Raw genomic sequence first — 12,848 nt, 5'->3', positions numbered from 1 at the left:
AGAGCCGAGAGGATGGTGTTGGCAGCTCCCGGAGAGCTCCACCTTGATTTATGAGAGTTTCTAGGAAGGACTCCTCCTGCCTCTTCTGTCCTGTGATGCAGAAGCACACGGGAGCCGAGAGCTTTGCAGCAGAGGCGTCAGATGATGGAGCAGAAGCCCCCGAGTCAGGCTCCTGGTGAGACAATTAATTCTGCACTTTTAAAGTCCATTGGAGGTGGGTTTTCACCTGTAGCTGGCAACTTAGTCACACAGAAGCTCTTCAGATGAAAGCCCTACAATCTCATTGAATCCGAGCAACGTTATGGCCAAGCGAGCACTTTCCCCCATCTCTTAGTAATTTAGGCAGGAAGAGTGTCTTGCTGGAGTTTGGGGTTGCAATCATATTTTGGGGTCTAATATTCGAAGCACCATTTTCTCTTCAGGACATGAGGCAGAGAAGCAGGAGAAGCGAGTGTTTCTGGCATCAGTCCTCGCAAGGGTCCGGGGAGTGCAGGCGTAGACGACAACAGTGTGAACGCCCTCGAGCGTGGGGCACAATGCTGCCCACCAGGGGCTTCCTCCAAAATCATCAGTTGTGATACCGACTCTGGGCGCTGGGAGCTCCTCCTGGAACCCTCTCCTGAGAGCACTGGAATCTGGCGAGGGGCCTTCCCCACCCCGAACCCCCCCCCCGCCACCACCCTCACTCCCTAACTTGGGGAACATGCACCCCGCAGCACTGGGAGCCCGGCGTCGGCCTCTCCTGTCCCTGGAGGAAGAGCCGCCACCTGCAGCTGAGGCCTCGTGGTTGCCCCGCGGCGCACTGTGTGTCCCCCCGCGGCTCAGCCCCTCCGACCTCCTCCTTCACCACCTCAGGAACCCACCTCTCCGCACGTCCCATCTAGAAAGCGGCTGCCTTGTATTTGCCATCATCCCAGCACAGATGGTGGCGGTCAGAACGGAGCTGTGGGTGTTTCGGGGGGTAAACCCAAGACAATAGCTGTGTACACACCAATTTCCGATGAATATTCTGTGGATGTTGCAAAGACATGTTTATAGATTTTAGTCATGAGCCAAGAAATGAGACCAAGATTATAATTGCCAAATCTAGACTTGGCCAGTACCGATGGTGAATGTTACGGAGTCTCCGTACATATGATTCCTGGTTTAGGCTTCCTGACACGACCAGAAAAGGCCCACGTGCCTTCTCTTTGAATATGGAATTATTTGAAACTTACTTAGGTTTGTCAGCATCAGAGATATGCCCTGCAATGCGTGATATGTTTTGCTTTTCAGTTTTAAACACACTGAATCAGTCACGCTGTGCTCTAGCGTATGTAATGGACGAGGCGAGGGCCAGAGACCTTGCATCTGGGCAGGTGTCCTGCAGACCAGCAGCAGGCAAATTGCTTTTTCAGGATAATGGCAGGCAGCTTCTTTTTTTTTTTTTCTTTTTCCCCAAATAAAGGATGTATTGTGACAATAAAGGTTAAGAGCCACATCAGTCTGAAAAGACTGTGCCTGAATTTTGTGTGTTTGCACACATATGGTTAATAATCAGCTGTGAATGACGAATCTGGGAACCCACTTGTTCTGATTCTACTTCATACATAGAAGTCTCTAGATCTCAAAATGTTTGCTCCATGTGCAACTGCACAAGCCATCAAATTGATGTTAAAATATATATCCCCAAACTTCTGATTTATAATGCCAGTGACAAATAGTAAAAAGGACAGGCATGCCATAAAGTTCACGGATGGGGTGATGGCAGGCACAATGATGTCTCATAAAGAACAAGGGGGGAGTTATTTATTCTTGTGGGTTCATGAAGTAAAACACAGATAGACCGGCTGAGTGGCTTCGTGCACAGAATTTTTCATAAACATCCCACAGTGCACCCGGTTGTACATCAGCCACACATTAATTAGAGCATCCAGCAAACGCTGCAGTGTGTTCCACGCACCCAAGCGAATCTTCATTTTTCACATGCAGGGCCTGACTAATTAAAATCAGCTTTGCAATTAAATGTGGAAAATTGTGTTAAACTTTCAAGCGTAGTTAGGAAAAAAATGCAATTATTTTAGGGTATTTTATTTTAATGCAAATGAAATTTCTATCAATATAAAACTGGTAAAAGGGAGGTACATGGATCCCTGTTTCTCTCTCTGCCTTCCTCCCTGTTTCTTCTTCTTTTTCCTTTTTTTTTTTTTTTTGGATTATAGATGCTCCTCTCAGTTGCACGTTGCAATGCTCCACTATCTCTCGCCGGTACCTGGCTCTGTTCCAAGGCTTTTAGTGAGTGCTCTCTGTCGAGGCATGAATAATACAGCCCCTAGGCTGTTGGCAGAATCCAAATGAGGCATGCATATATCAGGAAGCAAGCCCTCGACTTCAGCTCCAGAACAAGCTCCCGTGAAGACAGGCAATTATTCACCCCCGGCTGCCGCCATGACGGTCACACTGGTGGGTGCAGAGGTATATGAAATGGGAGAAAATCTGAATAAGGAATGTGTACAATAAGCCGGAGAGAATCCAATGATTTTCTAATAAAAAAGAAAAGCTACCATTTGGAGCTTTTAATTTTAAAGTTTCAAGATCAATTGATTTGACTCTGGATTTTCTAAATTGGGGAGGATTTAAATAGAATACCAACACCCATCACCTAGCTTTTGGGTGCTTGTTGAGCGGGCAAGACTCTGAAGATAAATTTCAGGTCAAATTTCCATCAGAACCCTATGCTCAACAAACACATAATTTCAAAAACTGAAGTGAAGGGTAAATATAAATGAAATCCATTAAATTTCAGAAATAAATCCAGAGGGATGACAAAACAGATGAGTGAAGAATGAATCCACGTTAAGGACTTCCTCCATCTCTCTCTCTCTCTTTCTCTCATTAGAGGCTTATGCAAAAATCACTATTCAGAAAGAAGTAAGCAAATCCAATAATTTCAAATGTTCCAGTATGTGTATAACTATTATAAAACAGGCTAAAATTCAAACTCCTGTACATGGTTTAGTATTACTCTATAATAGATATTAATAAATTTTTATTATTCCTATTTCTAATTGGTATTGGGAAAATTTTTTAAACTTTAAGAACAGTAAACTGGCCACTATTTTGGGGATAAATTTAGTTTATAGAGATCTACCCCTTTCTAAACATTGATCTACTTTGTCCTTGACACAAACAATGCTTTGACATTAGGCATTTTGCTCATATCTTAGTTCATGCAATGCTCTGGATTAATAATGACATCTCTTTATATCAGCTAGTTGAACTGCTAAAATGATTTTAGGTAAAGACTGATACGTGGGGCTTCCTGTCACCGTGTCTCCACCCTTCCTCAAGATCTCCATCCTTGATCTGGGGCACGTCCCCAGAAAATCCTGCGGCCTCACGGCCTCGCCGGTGGTGCTCCCCCCAGCTTGGGGGTCTGGATCAGCACCCACGGATGCCCTGCACTGCAGCGTCGCTCACACTGTGCCGCGGGCTTTAGGCTGGGTCTACATGCTCTCCACCTGGCCTGGACCCTTCCCTGCCAACAGAGCCACAGGCCAGCAACTTCCTGAATTCCAAGTGTGTGGCTTCCAGGCATTCCATTTTCTCCTGCCACCTCCCCACTGTAGGAATAGCTGCGGACGTGTGGGCAGCTACTTATTTTACACCCATGGGTATCTTCAACGCTAACAGGTCACAGTGCTTGCGCTCTAGGAGAGGACATGGTGGGGAGGAGAGCCGAGGGAGCTCAGGAAGCTCCCGTTCCTGAGCTCAGGCGGCTGAGACTTTGGAAAACCCCCTTAGGATGACCAAGAATGAGTTTTCCCATCTGCAAAGGAAGCCCTGTAGTTGGACTCACGTTTGAGATATAAGAACGTCTCTAGCTACCCACAAGTAGGGCAAGAAAAGTCGCATGCACTCAGAGGAGCAGAATTCCCTGGGCCATGTGCAAGGCCGTGTGACCACGGGTCCAGAGGAAGAGGTCAGACTCCCCACATACAGAATAGACTGTGTTAGTACTTTGGTTCATAACAAGAGAATTATTTCTGGCCCTGACTGCAAAGTCCACGGTGTTTTTGTCATACTTATATGCCAATAACATAAAACCTCAGGTGGGAAGAACAGAAGTCAGATTCATGTGTCTAGATACTAACAACGTTTCTGAGGATAAGTGTTTGTCATACTGATTAGCTGCATGAGAGGCCTGGTCCTTCCAGGGCACAGAATGGTGAGTGACCTTGGACCCCCGCTGGTCCGTATATGGGGGTGTGAACGTATTTATCGTCAGTGTTGAGGAACTGATGGAACACCTCTATCAGATAATGGAAACCATCATTCATTTTTCTCATTTTTTCCTTGGCCGCCAGAAAACTCAGAACACAATGTCAGACTATATCCAAACCTCTGATATATCCTGGGTTTCTGGTAAAATTATGTTTCTATTTCCCTTGCGTTTTTCCTAATTTACTCTGTGATTCAACTTTTAATTGTGCAGTTGTACATGTGTTTATCAACTACCTCAAATTGTTCATGAACTATGAACACAAATAAATAGCCAGGAACAGATTATCTTTTCTTTAAGCACACGATTTTTGAAGTAAGGTGGACCATCTAATAAAAGAAGTATTACAACGTTAGCTCAACCCCCTCAAAATTTGTACCAGGATCTTAAATTGCAAATTCCTTTTTCACAGTATTGTTTCCTTTCACAGGTATTATCCAGTGGTTGAGTCTCCTCTAAGCTCAGTCCCAGTTTCTTACAGACCCATAGCCCTACCTCTGTCACACTGAGAAAACATCACTGAGGCGGCGTGACCAGCCACTGGGGGTCGGTGCCCCACAAAGCGGCAGTCTGGAATAGGGAAGGTATACTTGATTTTGATTTCCTCATTTTCTTATGCTAAAAATAAAGTTTAGCTGGTAGGCATCATTTTATCACTTGATATCAAATGTCTTAAAAATTTTTTTAAAATTTACATTATAAATTCCCCCCATTTGCCTCAAGTTACTTTTTGTATGTTCAAATAAATGGATCTGTCCACATACTAAAACACCTTTTTACTTGGCTATGAACTGACATGATATATGAATAAAATGAAGTTATATCCCTACGAGGAATATATTCACTGAACATTTTATTGCTAAAAGACCAAAAGGATGGGTAATTTCATCAAAACCAAGACTCAGGCTGCCACTCTTGTCATATCAGAAGAGGCTGAGTCTCAGCAGGGATGAAGTAGTAGACGTCAACGTCACACTTGTATTGTGGGGTGTGTGCAGGTATTTATGTGCATAAATAGCTGTGAGAGAGGAGAAACTTTGGAAGCAGGAAATCTTTTAAAGCCAAAAATAATTGAAATCATACAGATTTGAAATAGCACCAGTTGTAAGATGTTAATGTATACATGAGTCTTATCTACTACAAGAAGCAACTTTTCAGTTTGAGAAATTCAAATGTCATCCCTTAGTTAAAAATTACTGGTAATATATAATCATCAGGGAAGTGCAAATCAAAAACCACCATGAGCTGTCACCTCACACCTGTCAGAATGGCTAGAATCAAAAAGACAAGAAACAACAGGTGTCGGTGAGGATGTGGAGAAAAGGAAACCTCGTGCACTGTTGGGGGAATGCAAGCTGGGGCAGCCACTCTGGAAAACAGTATAGAGGTTCCTCAAAAAGTTGAAAATAGAGCTACCCTACGACCCAGCAATTGCACTACTAGGTGTCTACCCAAAGAAGACAGAAACACTAATTTGAAGGGATACACGCATCCCTGTTTATAGCAGCATTATCTACAATAGCCAGATATGGAAGCAGCCCAAGTGCCCATCGACTGATGAATGGATAAAGAAGATGCGGTATATATATATGTACATATATATATATATATACACACACATACACACAATGGAATATTACTCAGCCATCAAAAATGAATGAGATCCTGCCATTTGCAACAACATGAATGGATCTAGAAGGTATTATGCTAAGTGAAATAAGTCAGAGAAAGACAAATACCATACGATTTTACTCATGTGGATTCTAAAAAAACAAATGAATAAACAAACAAAAAGCAGCAATGGACCCATAAAGGCAGAGAACAACCTGACGGCTGCCGGAGGGGAGGGGAGGGGAGGGCAAAACAGGTGACGGGGAGTGGGACGTACAGGCCCCCAGTGAGGGGATGAATAAGCCAGGGGGATGCACAGGGGATACAGCCAATGCTCCTCTAACTGTGTCGTGTGGGGACGGGTGGGGACTACGCTCGTGACGATCCCGGCACAACGTAGAGAGTCGTCAGATCATCATGTTGTACACCTGAGACTAACCTAACATAGTGCGCCAGCCACACTCAATAGAAAATGATTGATACTATATAGACATCAAAAATAAAACTCAGAAAGCTTCACCTGGTGCCGCACTGACACTCCTCTTGAGAATTGGCACGTCGGTGATGTAAGTTTTTTTTTTTTTAAAGATTTTTTATTTATTTATTTGACAGAGAGAGAGAGAGAGACAGCTAGAGAGGGAACACAAGCGGGGGGACTGGGAGAGGGAGAAGCAGGCTTCCCGCCAAGCAGGGAGCCCGACGCGGGACTCGATCCCAGGACCCTGAGATCACGACCTGAGCCGAAGGCAGACGCTTATCGACTGAGCCACCCAGGCGCCCCTCGGTGACGTAAGTTTTGAGTGGTAATTGGTTTTATGTAACAAGTCTGTAAACATTGCATTCTAAAACCGAGGAAATAGAAGTCCATAAATGTAAATAATTTGTCCAAATCCCCCCCCCACCCAGTTGGCTAGCAGCGCCGGGGAAACTCGAACCTGCGTCCCTTCCTGGAAAATCACTCTTCATCCACCGCCGCCACATGGGCTATTTCTACTAAAATATTAAGAGTTCTAATAATTATGTAGATTATGGTGCATGGCAAAACTTATGACATTATTTTAAATTAAATTAAACCATGCATTGAAAAATTGTCTAAATTGGCTGTTCCTGTGAATCTTCTCTAACATGCCACCTTCTTCACTCCTGTAAGATCTGGGGTGTTCTGTGCTCACACCAGCATCGTGTCTCAAAGGAAAATGAAGCCTGGCCATCTTCAAGCCATCCCCAAGCTAAGCCTCTGTTACTGCTTACGCGGGGACGGAGATCTCACAGGGAGACCTCGCAGCCTCGCGGGATGCACCTTGGGTAAGAATGTGCTTTGAGTGATTGTTTGAAAACTTCATGGTTTTTCCTGAAAAACTGTGATTATCAAATTATGTCTAGATGACACCTAATCTAAACTTTTTAGCCAAAAAAGTAACAGGATGATAAAGTTCAACTATTGACTAATCAAGAGATGATTAAGGGAAAAACTTGATTTCGTTCATGGTCTGCTAACTTGTTTTTCATTGAAAATATAAGCAACATGGTTTTAAAAATTTTTAGATTAAGGATTTACATGCATATACCTTTATAAAATAACATAAATACTTTTAAAAAACTAATTATTTAACTTACATGTTCGGTAATTTACTATAATATACAAGAGCAATAATAATATGATAAATTAATGTTTCAATCACAGAATTCCCTTAAAAGCCGACCTGTCACTCCTTTGGTATGTAACAGAAGTCTGATAACCATTTCATCATGGATGCTCATTAAAAATTCCCTGTCTCCTTAAATGCTAGCATGGGGACTTGGGGAGTAATTTATAATTTTTCCCTTGATTTTACTGAAGGACAATCAAAATAATTGCTTGATTTCACCCATAAATTAATGTTCAGCTGAAAAGGAAATAAAACATCAGGCAGTGAAGGAAGGTCACCCCGAGGTGCGGCTGGCACACCTGCTCGAGCATCTGAGCTTTCGTTACGTGGGCTTGGTTCTTGATGGCTTGTTAGGATGAACGACCTTAGACCTAGCAACCTAATTTGTGAAAAATCAGCTAAAAATTCATTACAGAGCCTGTAAACATCTCTAACTCCTCATAACCAACAACTTCCATTGAAAGGTACAGCTGCATTAATATCACAGGGAAGAAATTCCTTATGGAAAAGTAAATCTAAAGATCGATCTCTTCATGACTCTCAGCCTGAGGTGTGTGTGATAAAATTCTGCTATGATTTATTTTTAGCGATAATTACCTAGCCACCTGATCTTGTAGATGTTCTCCACACCCACCTCTGTTATGGACCTAAACCTCAGTATTTACAGGAACGATATAATCATTTAAGCCTCAAAGCCTCATTAGTGTGATCTGTCCTGGACGTTAATCTCCTGCCAGGACCTTCCCCTACAGATGCCTAGGTAACCAGCTTGGGCTTCCCTTCCCAATCACAGAAGCTGAGTTCCTGCAGGAAGATCAGGAAGGTCATACTCTCATCTACCCTCCGTGACTTATCACCATCCTGCAGCTACAGAATGAGCAAAGGGCCAAGGACCAGCAGGCCGTCTCAGTGGAACAGAGGGAGGTTCTTAGCACGCCACTGTGTGTGTGGGAAAATGAGTTTAAGGCTGGTCTGAATTTGTGTTATCTTATGTGTTATCGTGAATTCTGCCTGGAGACCCTGCACGTGAAACCAAAGGCTGAGTTCACATCAGAGAGAGGAGGAAAAGACAGCACTCACTGTTTTCCAAGAACACCCCCCACTCATCGTCACCCTTTGGTCTGGACCCTAGACAAGCCAGGGTACACCATACATTATGAAAGAGGCGGCTGTTACCTTCTGTGTCTTGCATATTTGCCACTGACGTGACCACTGCCGTCACAACCAGGTGTGGGACAACTGCAAAGAGAAAGAGGTAATTACACGGGGCCGAGCTGCTGGGGGGGATGAGGACACTGCTGGGGGCAGGCAAGTGCGCCGCTGGGGGCGGGGGGCGAGCGCACTGCTGGGGGCAGCGAGTGCTTCGGGAGCATCGGGAGGGAGGGTACACAGACAGAGAGAAGGAGGGCAACTATTAGGGCTGCTTTTTATTAGCAGGTAACCCATCAGAGCAGCCTGGCAGGAGCAAGTCCCCGGTGAGCCCCAGAGTGCCGTCTGCCCGTTAAAAGGCATGGATTTTCTAAATTGCTAATGGGGATACATTTTGCCCACAGAGCACTAACCTGAAGAGCTCTTGTATGGCTGGTTCCACGGGAACTGCAGAGAGATGGAAAACAGATAGAAATTTATCATCTATCACACATCCCCTCTCCCACAGAACGCTATCGAGAGGGTGGTGTCAGACCAGGGTCCGAACGGACGGTGCACACAGCTCCGCAGGACGAAGGGGTCCCTGAGCAGGGCTTTCAGGGGCTTGGGGATGCGTGGACGTACCTCGAACCCCTTTGGACCGTGTACGATGGCGCTTCTCCTCGGTGTCCACCTCCATCTGTGGACAGAAGAGCATGCGGTCAGTGCGCAGCTCCCGCCTGCGAAGGCCAGCCGGCATGCCCCCGAGCCCCAGCATCTTAGTGGCTATGGGGGAGCCCTCTATGGAAGGCGCATGGGGAGGAAAGCATCAGGCAATCTAATTGTGTTACTTAAAAAAAATCAAAGCAGACTTCGACCTTGCAGGGAACGCATCATCGGGAGGCCCTGCCCTCGGTAATAGGGCAGACTGACGAAGTTTCAGGGGCAGACTGTTTACCCTTTTCAAAGACGGATCAGGATATACCTGGGTTAATTCTGAGCTGCCTAATTTGTACCAAGAACACAAGGGATAGACGTTGCGTGTGCAAGCAGGTACATACATGTAGTCTGGAACCGAAGGTGTGATCCGATCACACCATTAAGAGAGGAGGAGGTGGGTGCAGAAGGAGGACGTGTTTAACTTGGGGGCTGACTCTGTGTCATTTAGCTTTGGATACAATCGCCGCCCACTTTGGTCTAAGTTGTCATGTTATGCATCCTGGGGACACAGGCCCTCTGCCCACAGTAACAGACACATCTCACACTTCGGAGATTACAAAGCATTTTCCTGTATTACCTTGTCTGGCCCTCACAATGATTTTGTAAGAAAGGTATCTTTGTTATATCTATTTTATAGATGGGACCTGCCCAAGGTCTTCCAAGTAGAATTTTTGGCCCAAGGCCCTGAAACCAAGCCACCTGGCCTACGCATCATCTTTAAGCCGAGGGACCACTACTGGACAGGTGAACAGTGTGGCAGTGTATTGGCTCACCCAATATTTCCACACGTATGTGTAACATATACACGCAAAGCTGCAGAGCTGGAGAATTTCGCTCAACACAACAGAGGGGCTGATGAGAGAAGAACCGTAAGGACAAAACTCCTCCGATCACAAGGACAGGACATTTCACCCCCATCTGTGACGTCCTTGCCCGTCCAAGGCACCCCAAGGCAGAAGACCGGGGCACCCCAAAACGTCTTCCATGCCCCGTTCACTTCCCCCACAGGTTAGGATGAGGAGGACATGATGGCGCGCAGAAGGGTCGTGAGATGCACGGGGCTCTGTCAGACTCACGTGAAGCAGAGAGCGGGCAGATCGGCTCTAACAACGACTGCTCCTAAGGCGCGATCCTCCACAGAGGCAACACCAAGGTGTCCTTGCGCTAAACCGGCAGCCCCCGATGGGGTGTTCCTGACAACTGACTACCAGCTGATTATTTATTAATACTGTTTGCTGAGTCTGGCAGTAGCACAGGAAAAAAACATATACTAAAAACCACAGCTCATTTAATGAGCTTAATATCTTTTAATGGGAGATGTGTGTGCAGACCCAGGGTTGTGCCAGATTCAACGAAACAGGAATTTGAGGAAAGGAGAAGCTAGTGTGAGGCGGGTCACTGAGGAAAGACTTCATCGGGGAAGCTGTGGGATTTCAGGGCTGTCTGTGAAAAAGGGAAGATTGTGTTTTAGCTTGTGTGGAGACACTGGAAGCTGTTGCGTGAACGAGGGAGGGGGTCTGTTTTCTGGGAAGCGGGCAGGTCAAGGGGGTGGCGCAGGCCAGGAGAGACAGGCTTGATGCTCAGCGCAGGGCCGAGGCCACGGGGAGCGCGGGGAGGGGGCACTCTGAGCGTCCGCAGACCCGGGAGGGGCCCCCGGCAGACCCGGGAGGTGTTCTGGAGCACGCGGGCTGGGGAGGGGCCTCACAAGTGTATTTTAGAAAAAATTAATTGAGCGGCAGTTTGAGAGCAGGTGCGGGTGGGGCGGGAAGGCAGAGATGGGCCGTCTGAGAAGGAGCGCTGTGCTGGCCTCCGTGGAGATGGCAGCTCACTCCGTCCAGGGAAGACAGATGGAGGAAGAGGAACTCAAGAAACGTTTCAGGGAAAAGGAGCATGATGCAGCGGCTTGTTTGCCCCTCTTTTGGGCACCAGCCCCTCCTCCGCGATTTCAGCACAGCCAGGCTCGGGGCTGGGATCCCCGAGTGCAGGCACGGTTTGTGGATCTGCAGGATAAGGCCACAGCACCTCCGGATAACACGTCGATGCTCCGAAATCACTACTCCACGTGGGAAATTTTTCCGAACACTGTAAAACTGTAGCAAAGCAGATCGGGCCCACGTGACACGAGGCAAATGTGTGCCAACGTTCAGGAAGGTGATGGGAAACAGACTGCGTCCCATCCTGCCATGCTGCGGACCTGTCATGGGACCGGGGGTGCAGAGATAATGGGCTGAAATCCTATTCTTTAAGGAGTTCAATGCTGAGTGCTAACGGGGTGCCGGAGGAGATCACTAGAGACCTGTTCCCACCGGGGCAGGTGGAGCTTGGGTGCACCATGTCTAACCCATCCTGGGAGAGAAAGTGGGGCTTCCTGGGGGGAGGGAGTTTGAGCTGAGTTTTCAAGGTTAATTGCAGGTCTGAGGTTAAAAGTGGGGGTGTGTGTTCCAGGCAGAGGGAAGGGGCTGTGCAAAGACCCTGGGGTTTGCAGGCCTGGGGTGCAGTCCGGGGCTCCGAGGAGGGGCAGGGCTCAGGGGTTCACAGTGCAGGCCACTTGGTCCCTTCCAGGAGCATCATGGGCTGCTGCCACAGCCTCTGATGGCAAACCTGCCTTTAGAACCGCCCCCCCCCCCCCCGGCTGTAACTCAGGACCGAACTTGTCACAAGGGGGGCTGAGGCTGCCACTCCTCTGTGGGTATTAAACCGAAAAACTTGGCCTCATTAGCTAATTCTCATATGGTTGTATAAGACTTATTTTATTTTTTATGTTTAAATTTTTAATCCATCTTTTTACATCTAGAAGGACAATCTTATTTCCTTCCAGATACAGTTACTTCTGCCACTGATCACTCATTAAATACAGAACCCTTTCCCCAGCACCCTGCAATACCCTTCCTGCTGTGCGTTCAATTCCCACCAGACCCGGGTCGGCTGGGGGGCCATTCCAGCCACTCCTATCCTTGTTTGTTCTGGGCTCATCCTGCGTGAAGTTTCAGGCTCTAGAACGAGTTCTGCTCTCTGTACCGGTTCCTTGTCATTTATAAACAGTCCCGCAAAGCACCCAACGTACAGGAGACACTAAGCAAATGGGGGTTCGTTTTTCTTTCTCCTGCGAATGAACCCCAAAACCGAAGAGCTCAAAACTTTTAAATTTTGCTTTGACTCAGATGTTTCAAGGTGCACGAATGCCAGCAAGGTCAGATGAAGCAGAAAGCGTAAAAGTCATCACCCAGAGCTTGAGGAGTGCTTCCATCTCTGACGTTTACACCCACAAGCTTATGGTCAAAGACCACCTGACACCACGGGCTCGTCCACACATCTGCCTCTTTGAGGACCCTGGGCCTGCCCGCCACCCCCAAAGGCAGGCTTCTGCTGTCCCGCGGCTTTCCCTCCCCTGGCTGCTGCCCTTGGAAGCGCCCCGGGAACTGTGCTTCGCAGTCTGTTCCTCTGGGGCCCTGAGACCGGTAGCAGGAGCTCCACTGGAC

The 12,848-nt window shown here is 47.0% G+C and overlaps 1 protein-coding gene across 1 annotated transcript in view; it reads right to left on the bottom strand.

Moving 5' to 3' along the window:
* Window positions 1-12,848, bottom strand: part of MYT1L (myelin transcription factor 1 like) — a 161,520-nt gene that overhangs the window by 136,778 nt on the left and 11,894 nt on the right. Inside the window, exons 3-5 of the mRNA XM_045884010.3 lie at window positions 9,295-9,349; window positions 9,084-9,117; window positions 8,698-8,760 (exon numbers count right to left, since the gene is read on the bottom strand). Coding sequence (XP_045739966.1) covers window positions 8,698-8,760; window positions 9,084-9,117; window positions 9,295-9,349 — 152 coding nt within the window. The remainder of the gene's footprint in view (window positions 1-8,697; window positions 8,761-9,083; window positions 9,118-9,294; window positions 9,350-12,848) is intronic.

The sequence above is a fragment of the Mirounga angustirostris genome, unplaced genomic scaffold (genome assembly GCF_029215605.1).
Source record: "Mirounga angustirostris isolate CCGP_5_RB_7025 unplaced genomic scaffold, mMirAng1.0.hap1 SCAF_10, whole genome shotgun sequence".
NCBI lineage: Eukaryota > Metazoa > Chordata > Mammalia > Carnivora > Phocidae > Mirounga > Mirounga angustirostris.
The sequence above is the reverse complement of the archived record's forward strand: the minus strand, read 5'-3'. Positions and strand labels throughout refer to the sequence as shown.